This window comes from Mytilus edulis, chromosome 1, assembly GCF_963676685.1.
Source record: "Mytilus edulis chromosome 1, xbMytEdul2.2, whole genome shotgun sequence".
NCBI classification, from domain to species: Eukaryota; Metazoa; Mollusca; class Bivalvia; order Mytilida; family Mytilidae; genus Mytilus; species Mytilus edulis.
The window spans coordinates 65,078,968-65,101,458 of NC_092344.1; the positions used below are offsets into that span (position 1 = coordinate 65,078,968).

A 22,491-nucleotide genomic window follows, 5' to 3' on the forward strand; every position below is an offset into this window, starting at 1 on the left:
CATATGACATATTGCATCGCAGATGCATATAAATATATCCTGTTCTTTTTTTTACTAGCAGCTCATTTATACAAATAAATCGTTACGAGTAATTATAAAACAAATTACAATAAAACATAGTTACATGTATCATATCAAGCTAAACTTTCGAAACAATAAGCAAGCAATGAGCAAAACGTCAATAGGCTTTGTGTAACATTAATTTCAACTTTACAAGGTTTCCGTTTAGTATATTACCAATGTGTTTTCAACTGACCGGGTGGAGCTTACATTTCAATTTGCATAAGGACAATCTATTGGAAGATGTGTGTGATAAGGATCATTGCCGTTATATAACTATTATAATAATTAATTTCTTATCACAAATAAGTTTCACCAAAACATTTTAGAATAACGACATATGCAGATTTGCAACTGACTTGGTTATGGATTTACTTTCATATCCACAAGTTCAAAAATATGACAATTTTTATGTTTTAAACTCCGTTTTACAACAAGATCAACGGCTGTGTCCAATTATTAATAAGCGAATACACATATAGTGTTTACACATTGTAACTGGATCAATGACCATAACTGGACACTTCACTGATGGGTTTATCCCAAAACACAGGAGAAATTTAGAAAAAGATTTTCACAAAGCAGCCAGATACAATAAAAAATATATGTAAAGAATAACAGTAAGTGTGAGTCCAATTACGGAAAATTAAAACTTTAGCATATGCATAGTTCTGGTTAAAGGTTTGCGCTTTAGGGTTTTTAGTTATGAGCAGCCGCAAATTACAATAATAAACAAAAAGATATTGATATATCATAAAACAAAGTACAATGTTTTATACGTACATCAATCATGTCAACTATGTATAAGTCCCAAAAAGTAACATGTCATACGAATGTCAATATTCTGTAATCGAAGTTGTGAAAATTAATACATTTCAAGCTAAAAAATATTGCAATACTGTCGGGCTGAATAATTTCTCTGATTTACATATTGAGCAATTATTTCAGATGAAAATGTTTGATCTTGTCTGTTAATCCGTATGTGTGTACTCTGTCAATCTGTTGTAAGCATATTGTGTTATAAGTCAAAGGAAAAAGAATGATGAACCGTATGGATCTGGAATGTTTCTAAACAATCGTGTCGGTTTTCATAGTATATATCATGAATGATAAACAATTGTATTTTTTGTTAACGATATTGAATAAAGTATAAACACATTTTACGGTGCGATAAGAACGAAGTCTGCCATCTGTTCTAGTTATTACCGGTAATATGTCATTTTTACTGAATATTCACTTTGTAGAAAGCTAATACGATTTGCGTTAATTATTAATCAAAATTCAAAAGGAAAATAAAAAATATGAAATGAGCATAATAGTACAGTACGTTCAACGGAAATATCTGCGAATTTACATAGGTTTTCAAATGGTAACTGACACTGTATTAAAACGATACAAAAAATCACAACTTAGACAAACGCGATATATTTTTGTAATGTTTTGTTTGTGCATTTTAATGGTAACAGAGATAGAGAAAAGAAAGGACGATTTTAAGTTATACAATCGCTGTAAGAAACACAATTATTTAAGGTTGAATAGTTATGTCGAATTTTTGATGGTGTATCATAAGCTAAGAGACGCTTCTAATCCTGAGAAGTAGACGAATGATAAGTTCAATGGCAGAACGGAGCTAAGATGATGTCAATGCGATATATGCATATGGAAAAAAGTATTGCAACACCAAATTGAAATTAAAATTAAAAAAACACTCTTAATTGTTTTGTAATATAATTTCTTGAAATAGAACTAGTTAAACATTATTTAAATATCACCTGAGTTTGATCAATAAATATCGCCTCGATAATTCGCTAAATTTCGATAATTCAATAAATGCAGCTACTGTACCCGTAGACAACAAAACAGATGTTTTCATCTTCATTGTTTTCAACACTTTAAATAACCAATTTTATAAAGTTATGTGACTGACACCTTGCAATGGGTCCTTGTCGACTCTTAACTGCAGCAAGATGGCAGATTATCAGCATGAGAAAAGCAGGTATGTCGCTGTGACAATTGCACGTATTGTTGGTCATCACCATTCCACCATAAGTCGTTTTGTGAATAAAAATCAAGCAACAAACGATGTTAAAGACCTTCCAAGATCAAGAAGACCCCCTATACCATTTGCTAGGGAAAATCAAGCATAATGAAGGTTGGTCAGAAGGAAACCATTGCATACAACACAATCCTAAAAAGAGAGTGGTGGCTTACAGGAGCCTTTAAAAAAGGAACTGTTCGAGATCGAATCATCACTCCTGGTTATCGTGCGATAAGATCATTTCGGGAACCTTTGCTTACGAACAGACACTCAGTTGTCCGTATCAAATGTAGTGCAGAGCTCGCCAAAGTTGAGAATTAGCATAGTGGAGGATGATCCATTGTTCCAATGGAATTCGGTTGATCTTCCCTGGCCCGATCGAAGCCCGAATTTGAACCATATCGAAGATATATGGGACACTATTGGGCGTAAAGTGCACGATAGGACACCACAGTTCAAACACGTCATGAAATAAACAATGCCCTTCATCATAAATGGTTGCTGCTAACTTAGCAACAATTAAGTCGATTTATGGCAGGAATCAGAAGACGTTAAGAGGCGGTTATCCGTTTGAATGGAGACTGTGCACAAAGTTCTAATTCTTTGGCGTTTAACGATCAACCATGATTTGAACAATCATCTTAAGATTAATTTTGAAATGTCTGACATTGTAAAGTTCCACTACAGTAAAAGTTGTAAAATGCATTTTTTTGTACCAAAAACACTTCATTTTGTTAATAAAATTGTGGTTAGATAAAACGTTTTTTTTCATACATTTTTTATTCGTTTAAATGCCAATGTTATCATAAAGTATGTTTCAATATTATGTTACAAATATTTTATCATATTCCATCCAAAATAAGAGGCTGATTTTTCAATTTATAAAAAATCAAGGTGTTGCAATACTTTTTTCCATGTGTATATATACATCGTTATTAACTTCTTTGTCATTTTGGTCTCTGATGGAGAGATGTCTCGTTGGCAATCATATCACATATTGTTACTTTTTACTTTTTAAATTATAGATTAGTTATTTAATGATAGAGAACATACATTTTATGTCAATGTATATTAAGAAATTAGGAAGCAAATTCAAAATGACGTGGAAAGACTCACCATATTGTTAGTATCATGGAAAAGTTTTTTCGTAACAAATGTATGCATTTCTTGAATTTGTCGTATTCCGAATTCGTGTAGATAAACTAATTATAAATACCAGGATTAAAATTGTGTACTTAGTTGATTGCAATGAACATTTCTTTACAATTTGGGGTGTCCAAAATGCTGTCCTGAATATACTTCAGGAGACTCAAACCCATAAAGTAAAGAACTTCATAGCTTACAGCATAAAACTGACAATGAGTGTCGGTTGCGAGTAGAACTATACAACATAAGTGATTTATAGGAAACCTCCTACTTGTCTTTAGTTACATTACAGCAACACTTACACATAGATAACCGGAGTTGGTTTACCATCAAGAAATATCAGTGTCACATATAACTACGGTTAAGATTTCCAAATGATGCAATTGAAATCATCCCTTCGTAAATTTTACGGACGCCATCACGAGTTGGTTGACAGTTATGGAATAACCGTTTCACAAATTATATCTGATATGTTCCTAACGTCGTAACTACAATCCCCTTTCATTAATGTGACCTACCAAATCAGACTATTTACCGGATTTGTTATAATATGAGCAACACGACGGGTGCCACATGCGGAGCAGTATCTGTTTACCCTTCCGGAGCACCTGAGATCAACCCTTGTTTTTGGTTGGGTTCGTGTTGCTTATTCTTTAGTTTTCTATGTTGTGCCATGTGTACTATTGTTTGTCTGTTTGTCTTTCGATTTATGAGTTTGACTGTCCCTCTGGTATCGTTCCTCCCTCTTTTATGACAATTATAGACACCACAATCCCATCACGTCTCCTTTTTCTATGTTGTAGCATCATCTAAAGGGACAATTCATTGAACTTGTATTTGCTATTATGAACACGACGGGCGCCATTAATACAGCAGGACAGGACCTTCAAGAGCATCAGAGATCAGCATGCTTTAGGTGGTGTCCATGTTACTCTGTATTTTTTTCTATTGAATGTTTTGAGAATTTCTTTTTGTCATCTTTTGATTTTGTCATTACATTGTCAATTTCGATCGACTTATGAGTAGGTAAAGTCGCCTTAGTATCTTCCTAGTCTGCTAGATACATCACATGCATAATCATATTTTTCAAAAGTGTTAACCAAAACGTTACAAACAATGGAAATTCAACCAATGACGTTAATTTTATTTTGAGGTACAAAAAATGAAATTACCAATAGTCCTTTAGATTCTGAAAGAAAAAACAATTCATGAAATGCTAATATGAGTTAGAACATATTGTTCTTCGTGATTTATGAATTGACCAGCGGTAAGAATATTATGTTATAAACATGTCAGTACCGTGAATTAAGGCTAAAATGTATCTAAAATCTAAATATATATTTGAACATTGTATCTATATTTGATGATATTAAGTATTGTTGGAAGTATACCATAAAATTGAGAATAGAAATGGGGAATGTTTCAAAGAGACAACAACCCGACCATAGAACAGACAACAGCAGAAGGTCACCAACAGGTCTTCAATGCAGCGAGAAATTCCCGCACCCAGAGGTGTTCTTCAGCTGGCCCCTAAACAAATATACTAGTTCAGTGATATTTGATCGGAAACATCTTTGATATGATAAAATGCATAGTCCTGATGCATCGACTTTTATTTACATATTTTATTTTATCTGGAATTATATTGACTGACTGTAACGTTAACCTTTATTGTAATTGAATTTGTGTAAAACCAGTACTGCTCAATATTTACAATAATGGATGGTTTTTTTTCAAATATTTACACATAATATGTCAATCAATATTAAAGTCATCAGTGTTCTACTCATATCTTAGTAAAACATATAATATCTACCAATGCTTAATGTAAAAACTACACATGTTAACCCACTTTAGTGAATGATTATCAATCTAAATAAATCCTTGAATAATAAGTTACAAATATTTCATCCCTGAATAGTATAAAAAATGTATGGTAATCGAAACCATACTGAATGCAGCAGATGACGCTTCGTCATTAATGAGGAAACAATCACTTCGTTCACAGAAACTTCCGCTGTATTAAACGTACAAATTAACAATCAAAAATAATAAATATTTCTCAAATTAACACTTTTACTAATCAAATATATATTGAAGCAATGCCTTTTGGACAAAAGAAATAGTTTAAGATACACTTAAACATATTCAAAACTTCTAGTACATGTTGTATGTACAACAATAGAGGTATATGTACCATACAAGTAAAGCGCTGATGCCGACTGCATATTGAATTTACTACTTCTAGTTAAACGATTAAACGAAATTCCCGTCATTCATTTAGAATTTCATTAACTGCTTTTCATCCTTTGGTTCTTATTTGTATCCAGATATGAAATAAAATGAAAAGGAGAAGCAAACAAACAGTAAAAAACGTTGTTATAGTTTTTAAAACTTTATCTAAAGCTATACTAACATCTCTCCAGTTTACTCTCGGTTTTATAACAGCATCGTTCACGGATTTGATCTGGTTTTCCGAATAAGCGTTATTATCTCCTTGTTCACAAAGGTCCATCAGTTTAGTACTATTTGTATTTGGCGTGTTCATATTTGAATTGGTATCAATGTTTACTGGAAGCGTTTTGTGCTTTTTGAGCACATACAAAGTGATTCTTTGAAGGAATTTCGGAACTTTCTTTGTAGTTGAACGATGATACAGGAAAAGTGTACTTATTATACCGAAAACTATAAAGCAACTATAATTCAACTCTATAAATACAAATATGTTAAAATATGACAGTTCATTGTCTGTCGACGGTAGAACGTCAATTACTGTCGTCAAAAACACAACAAACATTAGCAAAAGACTTGTTCCAAATGACAGCCGTTCCCCAGATTCTATAGGTACAAAAAATGACAGTCCATTTACCACAGTTATGATCATGATAGGGAACACCAAATTTGTGACAAAAAATACTGGTTTTCTTGTCAAATTCACAGCAAAATTTACCTCAGACAATTTATAAGACCGACTGGCTGTCACAACTGCCGTTATAGTCCATTCCGAATTCTGATACGTTACATCTTTCACAACATCTTCATCAGTTGTTTGTAAATTAATAGCCTGATAATCATTAATGGTGATCATAGTAATATCACAGGTATGTTCATCTATAGGGTAAAACGTCACATCCGTTAGACACGTGGTCTGTAAAACCGCTATACACGTCATTATTGCTTCACCGGTACGTGTGTATGTTACAAATGACATTTCACTATCCAAAGAACTTAGGAATTGGTAGACAGATCCAATATTTGCCATGTTACGAATATAAATTTTCGGTAGCCATACATTGTGCATAGCAATCTTTGTCACATTTATATCTATATAACCGGAGTTTCGCCATCTTTTTTCAATAATTTCATCTTTCCATTTAATAATGAAAGCTGCACTAAATGTCATAACTCCAGATACAGGATGGAAATCAATAACAGAGTTAAGAAACAAACTTAAGATAACGTCAACAGATTCACTTTGATTAAAACGTGGTGTCAGTATCCTTGAATAATTTGTCATTAAAAATGCGTGCAAATTTTGAGCATCGTAGTATTCATAACTTGTAGCTTCAGCGATAATCATTGTAGTAGCAACCAACAGCAGAATTTGTATCGAAAATATGCTTGGTTTACCTGTATTTGGTGGCATCTTAGAATGATAAACCGTCCAACAAATACAAGCAGAAAACAAAACAGACGTTCTGACTTATCTAACTGATGTTTGACATCAGCAGGATTTATTAGATTTTGTTTACATACGATTTTATCAGAAATCATGTTTACTTAATGGATCTCTTATAGACATAAAAAATGACGTTATTGTCCATAGTTCTACTGCTTTACAAATCGATATTTCATCATGTTACTGATTGATTTACGTTATGTAAAGAAATACATGTAGCAAAAAAATACAAAATTTTAAGAGAAAAATGGAATTTAGAATTAGATTATAAGAAATGACTGTAATATTTTTTCTGTCCATGAAGAAATAACATAAAACATTTGGTGCACACTGAATAACGGGTGTAGCGGGTTTTTTAACAGTGTGCACCACATTTTTTATGTTATTTCGAATAGACAGAAAAAATATTACAGTCATTTCTTATAATCTAATTCTAAATTCTATTTTAAACCGTAGAGAACCATGAACAAACATTGATGACGTCACGGTCACCTGACTAAATTATGTATATGGGCTGATAACAAAACAACGTCAGCCAATCAGAAGGCGTGTTACATCCAAAATTAAATTATTCAAAAATAAATCACACAAACATACGAAAATCAGATTAATCGAAACAGCGACAACTTAAAAACCTCAATCACTTATATGATCCTGATCAAATGAAAATGATCAATCTTTACAAAACATATCGTTCAAAAACAACATTAAAAACAACAAATATAAAAGAAAGTACAAAAGACTAGATAATATCTGAGTGTTTGTTGTAATGTTTTCCGATTTCTTACGGTTTCTCACAAAAAGAACGATAAAAAGATATTGATGTTAAATGATTTTATCAAGTGGTCTGCTAGCAGGCTAGCTGGTTGAGTTGACGGATCAGTGGACAGAAGGACGGACGGACAGATTAACGGACGCTTGGATGGATGGATTAATGGATGGATGAACGGATGACGGACGGACGGATGAGTGGATGGAAGGCTCCTGATTTGGGATTGGCACATACATACAAAAAAATGCATGGTTAACTTTCTTATCGGGATTCAAACCCTCCCCTAACCTTGGACAGTTATGTAACAGTAGAAGATAAGAACGAACTATAAAAAACAAAAACAACACTCCATCATAGGTTCTGTAAATTATGAAATCATTTATTGCTGGGTTATGTTGGTACGAAAATTCTCTGAATTTCATTATTTCCATTTATTTTAAATATTACAATATAAATATGTTTCGTAGACAAAGCTGCATAAAGATATAAGAAGGCGTGGCATGAGTGCCAATGAGCTCAAGACAACTCTCCATCCAAGTCACAATTTGAAAAATTAACCAATATAGGTGACTTACAGTCTTTAATACGGAGCCTTGGATCACACCGACCGATTGGTTTTATAGCTAGCTAAACCTCCCATTGTGGTACAGTTATTTACAGTTCCGTTATAATGATAATTTGTGTGAGCATTTTGACAATTTGTCATAATGATATTTGTATACATTATTGAATAGCCTTCAATTATTATTATTGACATGATGTCATTTTGATAAATATACAGTGGGTTAGATTATTTGTTGTATTTCGAAGATAGGTATAAACAATGGTGTATGTTTAATGGAAATGTGTTTCGTAAAAAAGGCATGCACATCATTAATGCGTCGAGTTTTGAATCGATGAAGTGTTTCGTAAAAAGATCAATCATATCTTTGATATTTTGTATTTTGAATTAGAGTAGTTTATTACCATAAAAATAAACAATTAATAAAATTTGGTGTATTCGAACTGATTTTCTTAATATACTTTACCAAGAACATTCAAACTCCAAAACTTGATAGCATCATCTTCCTGTTTATGGTGAAATTGATGAGAGTCGTTAAAGAATGAACCTTAACGATAAAAGTGATGATTTGAACTTTCCAAATGTAAACTTTCCATTTTATTTCGTAAAGTTACACCAGCACCTGCACTTCTTTTTTCATACATACCTGAATAGGTCAGAATCTAATTGACCATATGGGAAATAAGACGAATACCAAATTCAATTATGGCCAATTTTGCTTCGGCTCTTTGACCAACGGAAGATTTAAGAAAATTATGTTATAAACCATGTCTGTACTAAAGGTCTGACTAAAGGCTTAAATGTAATAAGAATCTAAATATATTTAATCATTGTTTATCTCTATTTGATGATATTTAGGAATGTCAATTGAAATAGATTCTACTCATTGCTGTAGCTATATCAGAAAGTAAAATGTTTGGGCTAAATTGGTATGAAATGAAATTTAAAGGAATTGGGATCACTGTAGATACCTTGGACATATTTTCTCTTGAATAAAAATAATTTGTGAAATTATTAAAGGAGTGCCTATTTGCACTGTTGCTCAGATCAGCAATACCTGTGTTTGTACTACCCTACTTTTGGGAACCAGTGCGCCCTTATATGCAAGAAAATGTATGTTGAACTGTTCAGCACTAGTCAGGATCAGGTATAGTTTTGCTATTTTAGGACTATCACTTTACTTGAACTAAAAAGAAAAAAGCTATCTATGCCTGAATTTGGATAATTGAAAATAGAACGAAATGAGGCTATCAATAAGGTTTTTTTTACTATTTTATTTATAATGTCTGTTTAGTTCAAGCATCATTGTAAATATAACGGAATTTGATGAGACTGTCATCAAAGTGAGAGGTTTAGCGCTATAAAACTAGGTTTAATCTACCATTTTCTACATTTGAAAATGCCTGTACCAAGTCAGGAATATGACAGTTTTTTTCCATTCGTTTTTGACGTGTATTTGATTTTGCCATGTGATTATGGACTTTCCGATTAGATTTTCCTCTGAGTTCAGTTTTTTTGTGATTTTACTTTTTTCTATTATTCATAATGAACATCTTTTATCAGGAAAGATATCGACTGGCTGAAAAGTTGATTAACATTAAACATAAACGTTAACACAGTTATTCTCGTTTACATCTTATAAGTAATTCGAAGGATTTCGAATCATTTTTTTTCAATTAAGAATTGAATGGTTCTTTTTGTAAATTCAGTGGGGGTGTTAAATCGTTGACCGAAGTACATTTGGTATAAAGCGAGAAAGCGCTTCGTTCTAAAATTGTGCACACGGTCAACGCTTTTACAACCCTATGAAATTACAAAAAGAAGCATTCAATACTTATAATTACATTTGTTTAGCTAGGATCATGAAAACACGATTTCCATCGTTTTTCTTTACGTTACCTGTGCACTTTATTGTGAGACCTCGCGTCAACATGAATGTTACATTTCATTGTGTAATGAATGTCAATTACAGAAGGACTCGTAATAGCTGTTAGCCTATCATATTTACGTATCATTATGAGACATACATGCATGTAATTATTTTAGAGTAAACTGCTATCAATAACTGACAAACAGATATAAAAAATATATAAAACATGTAATAACATTAACGGTACCATTTTTCCTGCACCTGATTCGCATTTCGACAATACATGTCTCTTCAGTGATGCTCGTGGCCAAAATTTTTGAAATCCACAGCTTATATAAAAGATGAAGAGCTATAATCCAAAAAGCTAAAAAAAAGTATATCCAAATCCGTAAAAGGAATCAAAGCTTTGCATAAGGGAGATTCATTCCTTTAATATTTATAATAATAATTTCTAACATTTTGTAACAGCAAATTTTAATAACACAAAATTCCGTATTTTCATACCAGTACCGAAGTACTGGCTACAAAGCTGGTGATACCCTCGGGGACTAACAGTCCACCAGCAGAGGCATAACCCAAGTGGTAGTAGTAACATTAACGGTACCAATCCCGCACCAGATGCGCATTTCTACAATACATGTCTCTTCAGTGATGCTCGTGGCCAAAATATTTGAAATCCAAAGCTTATATAAAAGATGAAGAGCTATAATCCAAAAGGTCAAAAAAATATGCCTAATTCGTGAAAGGAATCAGAGCTTTGCATGAGTGAAATACATTCCTTTAATATTTATAATAATAATTTCTAACATTTTGTAACAGCAAATTATAATAACACAATAAAATCCGTATTTTTATGCCAGTACCGAAGTAGTGGCTACTGGGCTGGTGATACCCTCGGGGACTAACAGTCCACCAAGCAGAGGCATCGACCCAGTAAAATAACAACCCCTCAGAAGAGATGAGAAAACAAAAACGATGACCCAACCCTCTATGAGGCGTTCTACAGCTGGCCCCTAAACAAATATATATTAGTTCAGTGATAATGAACGCCATACTAATTTCCAAATTGTAAACAAGAAACTAAAATTAAAATAATACAAGACTATTTGTAATTCAGTGGTTGTCGTTCCTTTATGTGTTACATATTTGTTTTTCGTTCATTTTTTTACATAAATAAGGCAGTTAGTTTTTTCGTTTGAATTGTTTTACATTGTCTTATCGGGGCCTATTATAGCTGACTATGCGGTATGGACTTTGCTCATTGTTGAAGGCCGTACGGTGACCTATAGTTGTTAATGTCTGTGTCATTTTGGTCTTTTGTGGATAGTTGTCTCATTGGCAATCATACCACATCTTCTTTTTTATAATAAGCAGGTAAAAACAATAAGTAATAGCAAACCTAGTGTTTATTGAGAAAACAAATAGTATTCCGTGCATTTGTTTTATTCATTATAGATCTGTTTCAAAGACTGTCATAAAGTGTGGTAATCAATAAGTCGTGAAGGCTTAACTGTCATCCCAATCAAACAAAATACAATCTGTATTAAAATGTATGAACTACATATTCAACACAATGTTTAAACGGAAGTAAAAAATAGCATTATAGACAAAACATGGCATGATAAATTAAATATTCTTCATCATCAGACAAGATGTCTTTATATCAACCAATACAATACTTAAGTGATATAGATGGCATAACAGCAGCTATATAATATATATAAAAGTTATGTGTATGTTCATAGAAACTTCAAAATGTATCTTCAATTCTAACTAATATATACATGTTGAAAATCAAAAATATTAAATATTTCTCAATCTAACACTATCGATATTAAAAACAAATGTTATTCAAATATATATTGAAGCAATAACTCATAAACAAATAAATATTAAAACATATCTAAAACTTAGTAGCACACAAGTAAATATTAGTGATACTTAAATAACATGGATGTAGTTTGAATATTGAAACTATCAATTTGAAATAAAACAAAATATTGATATTTGTTTAAAGATGCTCGATACTCTGTTTTAAAATAACAAGCTTTTTAAAAGACCATTATAAGTTCAAGTTTACTAATAAAAGAACTAAAAAAGCAGAAAAAAGGAAAGGCCCGTTTGCTTGTTATCGAGATATAAGCCATTGAAATTTAAAATTTAAAGGGATATGATTTTCTCTAGTTTTTTCGTACTTTTAATATACACACCTTTTTTTCTTTCAAAAACAATAAAAAAAAATAACAAGGATTTCATAAGATTTTCGAATATGGCTTTATAAATATATTTTTTAGATTATGAAAAGAAAAGATGTCGTTGGCGTGCACAATTTTTAAATTGAACTGCATGGTTAAACCAGAGGATTCTGAATATTTGACAAAAACTACAAAACAAAAGGAGCGAACATATTCAATGTGACAAACAATTGCAGGTATTTACAATCCTTATAGTCATTACGAATTATAAAAGCTTGTTCGTCATTCTGCGGTTCTTTTTCGAACCCAGACATAAAATACAATAAACACGATGAATAAACATACCGTAAAAAACGTTGTTATAATTCTTAAAACCATGTCTAATGCAATGCTTACATCTTTCTAATAAACTCCATGTGTCATATCATTATCGTTTACGGCTTCTGTCTGGTTTTCCGAAATAGTATTATCGTGAGTTTGATCATGAAGGTCCACCATGTTATTACTATTTTTATTCGGTGGTGTGTTCGGTTTTGAAACTGTTACAACTTTTATTGGAAGCGATTTATATTTTTTTACCACTAGTCAAGTAATTTTTTTAAGCAAATCCGGAACTTTCTTCGTAGTTGAACGGTGAAACAGAAATAGTGTGATTATTGTACCGAAAACTATCAAGCGACTATAATTCAACTGCATTAATACAAAACATTTTGAGTTATAACGCAAACCTTTGTTTTATCTTATTTCTTATTCAAGATCCAAAGGAAACCGTAGTTATTAATGGAGGAGGCTGTATATATTAAAATGTATCACCTTTGTAGTAATTGCAAAGTAAAATGCTTGAATAATTAGATCATATCAATGACTAATAATGAGCAGAATAGTATAAGAAGATGTGGTATGAGTGCCAATAAGAAAACTCTCCATCTTCAACACGGAGCATTGGCTCACACTGAACAACAAACTATAAAGGTCCCCAAAAACGATATTCATGTTTCTACTAGTATATATATATATTACAAAGAAAATTGAGTAAATTGAGGTTATACCGAAGAAAAAAATCAACCCTGGTAATATAGCTATAACCGAATATAAATATACTTCCAAAGTAAGCTCTCGTTTGAGAACTGTGTAAAGTAGGTTAGATTCAAACAAGCTACCCTTTGGCAATAAATGTATAGAATGAAGATGTTTTATTAATAAAATTATGTTCTCTCTACACAAATTGATACCCAAGCATCTTAAAAATACTTCATTATATTGAAATGAAAATTCAATGACTTTCTATCAAAGAATCTTGATTATATTCTGAGATTTAAAAAAAATGTTTCCTTATTAATAATTCATTTTAAAGCAGAAAGATCATTTTGTCTATTTGACTTGGAGGTTGGTTTCACAACTGTATGACATTATTTTTGATCTTTTAATTTTAATATGACTATATACTAAACTATATCTATTTTCTTGTTAAATTGAAAACTTTTCTGATGCACAAATCAGTCTTAATTTATGTATAATTGCACTTCAATTATTCCATTATTCCTATGCATATTTATTATAATGATTTGGCCTTGTATGTATGTTTCTTTTTTATCTACTAGTAAATCACATCCGAAATGAATGACAGACGGACATATATACAAAACTTAATGAATAATTGAAATCAAGATATTTGCGTTATAGGTTTGCGTTATAACGCAAATGTTTACGTTATAACGCAAACATAGGAAGAAAAATTAAAAAAAATGTGTGGCGCTAATACGCTTAGTAGAAACGTAAAATCAAAAGCAAAACAAAACAAAAACCATTTATCAAAGAGTTAAAAAAAAAAATTCAAATATATCATATTTAAGAAAAACGAAAACAAGCAAAACGAAACTCACATACATGTAACAAAGTCATCTAAAACCCTTTATACTGTGATAGATCAAGTTAAATACAAGAGGCTTTCAAATTTAAAAAAACACACACACACACACAACGGGTTTTCTTGCAAGAAAATGGTAAATTTCGACGCCTAAAGCAACAAATCCGTTGAATAAGGTTTCAAAATCAAGAAACTATTGTTTTTCTACTAAAGTGCACACTGGTCATAAGTTATCAAAGGTATCAGGCTTACAATTTGATACGTCAGATGTACGTTTCGCCAACATAAGACTCATCAGTGACACTCAGATCAAAATAATTAGAAAGACAAACAAGTATAAAGTTGAAGAGCATTGTGAACCCAAAATTCAAAAAACGTTGTGTCAAACATGGCTAATGTAATTATGACTTGGATGAGAAAATCCTTAATATTTCTGATAATTCATACTTTTGCAAACAGTTAATTTATAAAAGTTAATATAATTAATACTTATGTCAACATTGAAGTACTGACTACTTGCCTGGCGATACCACCAGCAGTGGTATCGACCATGTGATGCAAAATTGCCAATAGTTATCAAAGGTACCAGGCTCATAATTTGAAACGCCAAAAAAAAAAACACGACTAAACAAAACGGATAAAGCCCTTAGAATTTACCTAATTCTATTCCAAATATTCAAAGGTCGTACACCGTTTTTAGACGGAGTTGCACATCAGTATTTAGTTTACATTGTTGTGTTATAACTGCGATATAGGAACTTGAAAGAATTTAACAAATATAACAAAATAACCAATGCTAGACAAAAGTTTATGAATATATACTCAACATTCTAGAATAAATTCTTTATTAGCACCGTTATCAATATCTGAATTTTGTGTTCGTACAGAGCTTGCCACTGATTGTCTTTTTTTTTAACTCCAAGAAAATTCATTATCAATTTTACCATTCGTTTTATTTTTCGAGGTACAGGTTTCTTAAAATATTGATGGTATTAATGAATGGACTGTACAACATATACAATAACATAAACTATTTTACTGCTTTACATATTCAGTTGTACTTTTAAGTGTATGTTAAAATATGAAAATGTATCGGTAGAAGGTAAAATTCTCCAGAACAGCTGTGACGAATACAATAAATGTAAACAGGAGACTAGTCCCAAATGATTAATAATCACTTTCCTGATTCTACTGAAATAAGGAAAGGCAACAAACCATTACAAAAAAATACAATCGAAACTAGATGTAAATCGGTATAATAAATGGAAAGTGAAATGCTTTGAGTTTGTAGTTGTATACTGTTTCGTGTATTTAAATATCAGCTGCATGTGAACGAGGTTAAGAAACAGGTGTGATGCGAGCTTCGTAGTAAATGAATGATTATTGTAAATAACTTTGTTTTATTATGCAAGGTTTTCAAATCTTAAGTTGAACCTGGTTAATTTTTTTTTTACAGTTATTGCATTAGATATTAATTTATTTATGTGCACCCTTGATGATTTGTGGCTTATTTTGCAGATATATTTCATAAAAGGTTGCACTGTTAATACCTGTGAGACCTAATATAACATCAATATTCATAATCTGTTAATGCTAAATTTAGTTTATTAATTTAAAACGTAATAATTTTAATGAATATAACAATTCCCTACCTAGATGTGTTCGTATCATTACATATCGTAATTATCATTTTGCTTTCCGACCAAATAATTTGAACAGAAATATCTTTTTGTTCATTTTCTGCTTGTTTGTCGACATGATATAGACTATCACATGGTAAACGTTCAGAAACTGGAGGCAACAAACTATCAGTATACTTTTTTTTTGTCACAACGCACAATAGCAAATGATATTTAATACTACACACATAACGCATAAATGACCTACTCAAAATATATTAATATTGCGTTATCGTTATACTTGAAATTTTATAAACATTCACATGAAAACGAATATGTTTTGAAAAAAGAAAGAAACGTTGGAATATATTACAATTGATGCTTTTACTGCTATCAAGTCTTTACGATCTATTATAGTAAAATCACAAAAATACTGAACTCCCAGGAAAATTCAAAACGATAAGTCCCTAATCAAATTGCAAGAACAAAACCTCAAACTTAAACATCTGTGACAGTCGTATTCCTGACTTGGTACAGGCATTTTTTCTATGTTAAATATGGTGGATTAAGTTTGGTTTTATAGCTAGATTAACCTCGCACTTATGTAACCGTCGCATTAAGTTTAACTAAATTGACAACGATATGTGAACAAAATAAACAGACATAATAGTTGAAAATGTCAAAATAGGGGAACATCAGTCAACATGTTGTTATAATCTTAATCGCTATAAATACATACAAATATGTAACAAAGAAGCACAAAATGGTATATAGACAAAGAACATATTAAGCAAACATTAGAGACAAGAAAAAAAAATGAAAAAAAATACAATGGTACACTTACACAATGACGGGATGTATAAGTACAGAGTCACGTCATATGTATTAAGGAAACACAAAAGGACATATAGACAAAGCACATTAGCAAAAATGATAGACAAGTATACAAAATTTATCATAGATAACACAAAAACGTGATGTATTAGTACAGAGTCAGGTCAAATGAATATCACGAAAAGCAGACAAAAGAAAATACAAGTAATATTCATTAAGACAAAATAAAATACAATAACACGTTAATAAGATGATAAACAAAGACAGTACCAAGAACCTATACTTCAAGTCTAAGTCATCGTGTATTATTTGTGAAGTTGATACGGACTATGTATCGTCAAGGTATTGGTACCTTCTGATAAACTTTAATGTCACTTAGAAGATGAACCGTATCAAAAACATAGATAACAACCTGTTTAAGACATCGAAAACTTCCATTATGTTTCGATAATCTAGTTCCCAGAGATATCGAAATGGCACATAAAAGCTATCAAAATGTACCTTTATACTAAAACTAAAAATCTCAACCTTGGATTAACTATATGGCTATGTCTTTAACACACGTTTGAAAATAAATAACAAATACCAATAAAGTATACATGTATCAAGAGCGCCGTGCTATGGAAAATCACATTTGAAAGAAAATGGGTTGAAATGCCAATCTGGTATCATTCGCCCCGCTTTTGTAAGTCACATTCAATATGTGTCTTGATATCAATTTAAACTGGAAAATCAATTTCTTCAAAGGTTATGCACCATCAATTTAATCGTTTCTCGTTTCTTCAGAACGAGAAAAAAAATCAATAAAAACAACAAAAAGTCTTTACAATGATGTAGGAGTCGACCCGGGATCATTGGTGTGAAATGACTAACATTTAAATTAGGGAACGTTTGATTTAGGGACATAAATGTTGGCTAGCAAGAGGCCTACAAATTCATCAGAGTAGTTACAATAATTGTTAACGTGCAAGAGGTGTCGGAATTAAAAAAAAAACACATTCTATTCGTCAGTGGTTGCGTTTTTATACATTCTCCACAGATAATAGACGTACCAATTTATCAAGTATTTTAATGTCGTGTTCCTTAGGGGTTTCTACAAATGAACATTTAAGCCGTTGCTTATAATCTAGCTCCTTAAACTATCAGAACGCGATTAAACAACTTTAACCCATGCAATTTAAGACATGCATGGAAGTGAAAAATGCAAAACTAGTTATTGGACTATAGAATAAATAAGGAAATACGTCAATGGAATTCAAATTAAAAAAAAAACCACACACACACACAACGGGTTTTCTTGCAAGAAAATGGTATTTGCAAATTTCGACCCCTAAAGCAACAAAAAAATAAATGAATTTGTGTAGGGTTCAGAAAAAGATAGGCAACATCAATAGAGGCATCACTTTTCGATACTTAAAGGTCTACAACCCAACAACGATCACAGCTTAAATTGTGAAAATCGAGTTAGGCCTTCATCTAGTCACAAAAAGAACATATGTAAGTTTTAACAGATTTCGTAAAAGCATTTTAGATTTTTGAACACACACTATTTATCAGCCACCTGGCAGCCCCACCCCCTCCATTTTTCGTTTAGAAATCCGTTGAATAAGGTTTCAAAATCAAGAAACTATTTTAAGACAGACAGACAGATACCATAAACTTATTGACATATAAACATGTCAGCCAGAGTTTGAGCTTGTTTTGCTATATCTATAAAAACAAGATTGACGAAAAAAGGTCATTTATTCAAAATCATAAAATGCAAAAAAATACAATTTGCAAATAAAACATTTGACATAAAAGTTCATAATTAATATGCAATTATAATACATAATTAATACGAAATTACATCAACTAAAATCATATCAATTGAATAAATGACAAATAATAGCAAAGGTGGGGAGAAAAATCTGCCCAACTAAAAAAAAAATAATCTATTAACAAAACTACTTGTAAAGATAAATAAAGGGAGGTTTGCGGGTGGGAAATTTAAATTTCACGCAATGTTTTAGAATCACAAGTTATCAAGGCGAAAGTTAATGATAAAAGGAAGTGCACACATGGCACGTAAACTTGTGTTGACCCCGCAAGATCATTGACCAATAAGAAGTAAGGAATCCACTCACATGGTTTTCTACACGTGAAAAAGTGATACACAATTTAGACAATAAATCAAATAGCAATGTTATACAAATCTGACCCCAAGGTCACATCAGAGACATCGTAAAATTTACAATATAAAGTTCTCATTCTTTTTATCAGTTAAAGCTATAAAACTACAAAGTTAATCTTCCCTGCTGTCTTAAATTATTTTATTCCGCTTCTTAATTAGCAAATAAAATTGGTTTTAAGACAGACAGACAGATACCATAAACTTATTGACATATAAACATGTCAGCCAGAGTTTGAGCTTGTTTTGCTATATCTATAAAAACAAGATTGACGAAAAAAGGTCATTTATTCAAAATCATAAAATGCAAAAAAATACAATTTGCAAATAAAACATTTGACATAAAAGTTCATAATTAATATGCAATTATAATACATAATTAATACGAAATTACATCAACTAAAATCATATCAATTGAATAAATGACAAATAATAGCAAAGGTGGGGAGAAAAATCTGCCACAAATACACTCTTACATTAAGAGTGGATCCCCCACCCGAGGGCTCTGGCGACATGAATCCAGTCTAAAATTCATGTTATAAAAATCAATTATTTATTAATAAAAAAACAAAAAAATTTAAAAAAAATTACAGATTGCAGTTACAGACCAGGCAATGCTGACATCCATAACATGCTCTCAGAACAAATCACAAAACATATAATAATGTACACAACTGTAAAATTCAAAATTGAAATTAGCATTTCTTATGACAATGATTAATCACAAGATTAATAAAACAGACACAGGTTATTAATAACAGATATTAAAATAATTAAATGGCACATGTTTTGGCAGGCAATGCTGACCCAAAGCTGTGCAATAAATAACTTAAAAATTTTGCATCCTTATATATTTCATAAAAGCACTCGATTTCCATCTCCCCATCCCTTGAATCACGGAGTGGGGAATTCCCCTAGCTGCAGCAGAAGTCGCAGCCCCTATCCTGAAACTGTGTGCTTTATAGTACCGAGTATCTAAACCGATGAATGAGAGAGCCGACTTTAAAGAGGTGGTGAAATAAGACCTAGTAACTGGAGCTCCAGACTTAAATTGGAACAAAGGTCCACTTGAATGGCCAAATTGAGACAGATAGTGATGTACATGAATGACTGGACACGTAATATTATCTGCACAAATCGGGATATAGATGGTTTTTGGATGCAGATCACTGTGTTTATAATATGTCATGGTTAAAGACATACCTTTCAAAGAACTATTTTCACGATCAAATGATATGTCGCCAACCTGAAGCACCTGCTTTGTATCGGAGCCGCCTTTGGTCGATATCTCACCTACTCGTAAAAAGGCATAAAAAGCAAGCAGAAACATAGCCTTAAGGGCTAATTGGTTGTCTACATTAACAATTACACACGGCAAAGAGTCAATTAATTTGATCAAGATGTCCTTAGTTATAGGTAGTCTAGGGTCATTCTTGCCTTTCAAATTCTGTACACCTTTCAGAATTTTATGAATAACAAACATATCTGTTGGATCAGGCCAGCTATTTGATTTGTGCACAAAACTCAAAGCCGATATATGGGTGGCGATAGTTGATGGACTATAATTTCGTAAGAATAAATTAGCAATAAAATGAGATAGGAGTATGTGGGAAGATGGAAATGGTCTGCATTCAGCATAATACGTCTCACAAAATTGTAAATAACTATTTATCATTCTAGAGTAAGATTTGTGTGTAGCATCTGATAAAGATGATGTAAACAACTTAGCTACTACAGATTTAAAAATTGCACTGGAACTATTGTCTGTTTTGGAGACAACCATGGAGCAATCAGGCGCACTTTCTGGAAAGAAAAACGAGAGAGGAGATCACAAACGACATTATGATTTCCTGGGATATGCTTAGCTCGGAAGTATATATTATGCTTTAAAGATGCTAGGACTAAACGTCTTACAAGTCTCATAATGACGCTGACCTTCGAAGAAGTTTTATTGATAATTTCAACTACTGCAGAATTGTCAGTGAAAAACAAAACCTTACGATTTTCTAAACATTTGCCCCATATTTCGACAGCTAGCACAATAGGAAAAAGTTCCTTAACGGTTATATGTTCAGGTTCAATTTCAGGAGGCCAACTACCTGTGAACCAGTCATTACCAAATACAGCTGCAAAGCCTCCATGCACTCCTGCGGCATCGGAATACAGTCTTAAAGTATCAGAGGACACCCAGTTGTCGAATAGAAAGCATAATTTCCCATTAAAATGTTCTATAAACTCGAACCAAGCCCTCAGATCCGCTCTTGCTTCTGCATTTAAGGTGATACGGAATTGAGGATTAGTGTGACCTAAAGTGAGATTTATTAATCTTCGCAAAAAAGCTCGACCCGGTATGATAACACTGCATGCAAAATTTAATAAGCCAATTAAAGATTGCAAATCTCTTAGAGTCACACTTCGCCGTCGTTTGACGGAAACTAGCATATCATATATTTTCTCGATTTTATCAGAAGGCAACCTGGCTATCATTTCATTAGAATCAATTTCGATGCCATAAATGGTTAAAACCGTGGTAGGAAATCGGTTTTTTTCATGCTTGATTGGCACTCCAATCGTTTTACATAACTTCAAAAAGGAATGCAGTGCATAGTCACAAGCTTTACTACTTGCTTTACTAACAAAGACAAAATCATCTAGAAGATGGGAAACGTTAGAAATACCGAATGAACTGGTTAATATCCAATGAAGGGCAGTTGAAAACTTTTCAAATAGCTGACACGATGAAGAAAGGCCCATGGGGAGACAAGTATCATAGTAGAATTTACCATTCCATGTAAAGCCTAAAAAATGGTAATCTTCTGGATTTATGGGCAATAAACGAAATGCATTTTCAACGTCCGCACGTGCCATCAGGGCTTTATGACCTTGAATTTGAACTAAATGAATGACATTTTCAATATTTTCATAAGATACCGAAGTATATTCAGCAGGGATTGATGAATTGACAGAATTTCCTTTAGGAAATGACAAATCATGTATAACACGGTATTGACCTTCTTCTTTTTCGGTACGAGACCCAATGGGGAACAAATAAAATTAGGCAAGGGCGGCGAATTAAAAGGACCTCTATACCGCCCTTTCTTAATTTCCTTTTCTATTTTTTCCGTCACAATTTCAGGTTTATCCAGCGCACTTTGATGATTTTTACAAGTCAGAAATGAAATGTTTTCACCATTAGCACCTAACTTAAAGCCATTTGTAAATCCATTAATCAAAAATTCTCTTAGTTCCGGATCATAAAGCTCTAAGTATTTACTAAGCATAACCAGTTTAACTGGAGTTGGAAGGTTTACCACCTGTTGGTCGTTTATTACAGATGTCTGAAGCATGTTTTTGTCCACAGTGAACACATTGGTGTTTGAGTTTGCACGCTTTGCTTCCACACATACCAGTGTCGCAGTATCTCCAACAGAAACCGATTGGGTATTTACCTTGTTTCTGTTGGGTTTTACCGAGAAAGGGCGACCTGCTGTTTTTTGAACCAGACGACTGAGAATGTTGCTGATAATTGCCTGAATGTTTTATAGCCGTAGCCAAACGGTATAATTCATCGTGCAAAATGACCCAATCTAACCTATGAACTACTCTCAGCTTTCTAAATTCTTCATCATAAAGTTTTACTGCCTGAATGCCACTCTCATAACCAAGTTTTCTCATATTA

The 22,491-nt window shown here is 32.2% G+C and overlaps 2 protein-coding genes across 2 annotated transcripts; both read right to left on the reverse strand.

Moving 5' to 3' along the window:
- Positions 1-4,412: 4,412 nt before the first annotated feature.
- Positions 4,413-6,890, reverse strand: LOC139527646 (acetylcholine receptor subunit alpha-L1-like). The gene is made up of 2 exons (XM_071323226.1): positions 6,195-6,890; positions 4,413-4,433 (listed from the first exon to the last, which is right to left on the reverse strand). The coding sequence occupies exons 1-2, from the start codon at positions 6,888-6,890 to the stop codon at positions 4,413-4,415; spliced, it is 717 nt and encodes a 238-aa protein (XP_071179327.1).
- Positions 6,891-18,366: 11,476 nt separating this feature from the next.
- Positions 18,367-20,595, reverse strand: LOC139527697 (uncharacterized). The gene has a single exon (XM_071323357.1). It carries the CDS (start codon positions 20,593-20,595, stop codon positions 19,642-19,644), a length of 954 nt encoding a protein of 317 aa, XP_071179458.1. The 3' UTR covers positions 18,367-19,641.
- Between the last annotated feature and the right edge of the window lie 1,896 nt (positions 20,596-22,491).

Bases quoted from the DNA above. Each gene is read 5' to 3' on its own strand.
- LOC139527646 (XM_071323226.1), bottom strand. From the start codon at position 6,890: ATGCCACCAAATACAGGTAAACCAAGCATATTTTCGATACAAATTCTG. The intron at 4,434-6,194 runs GTAAATTTTGCT...TTTTTCTTTCAG, and splicing joins GGTCTTATAAATTGTCTGAG to AATCTAAAGGACTATTGGTA.
- LOC139527697 (XM_071323357.1), bottom strand. From the start codon at position 20,595: ATGGTTGTCTCCAAAACAGACAATAGTTCCAGTGCAATTTTTAAATCT.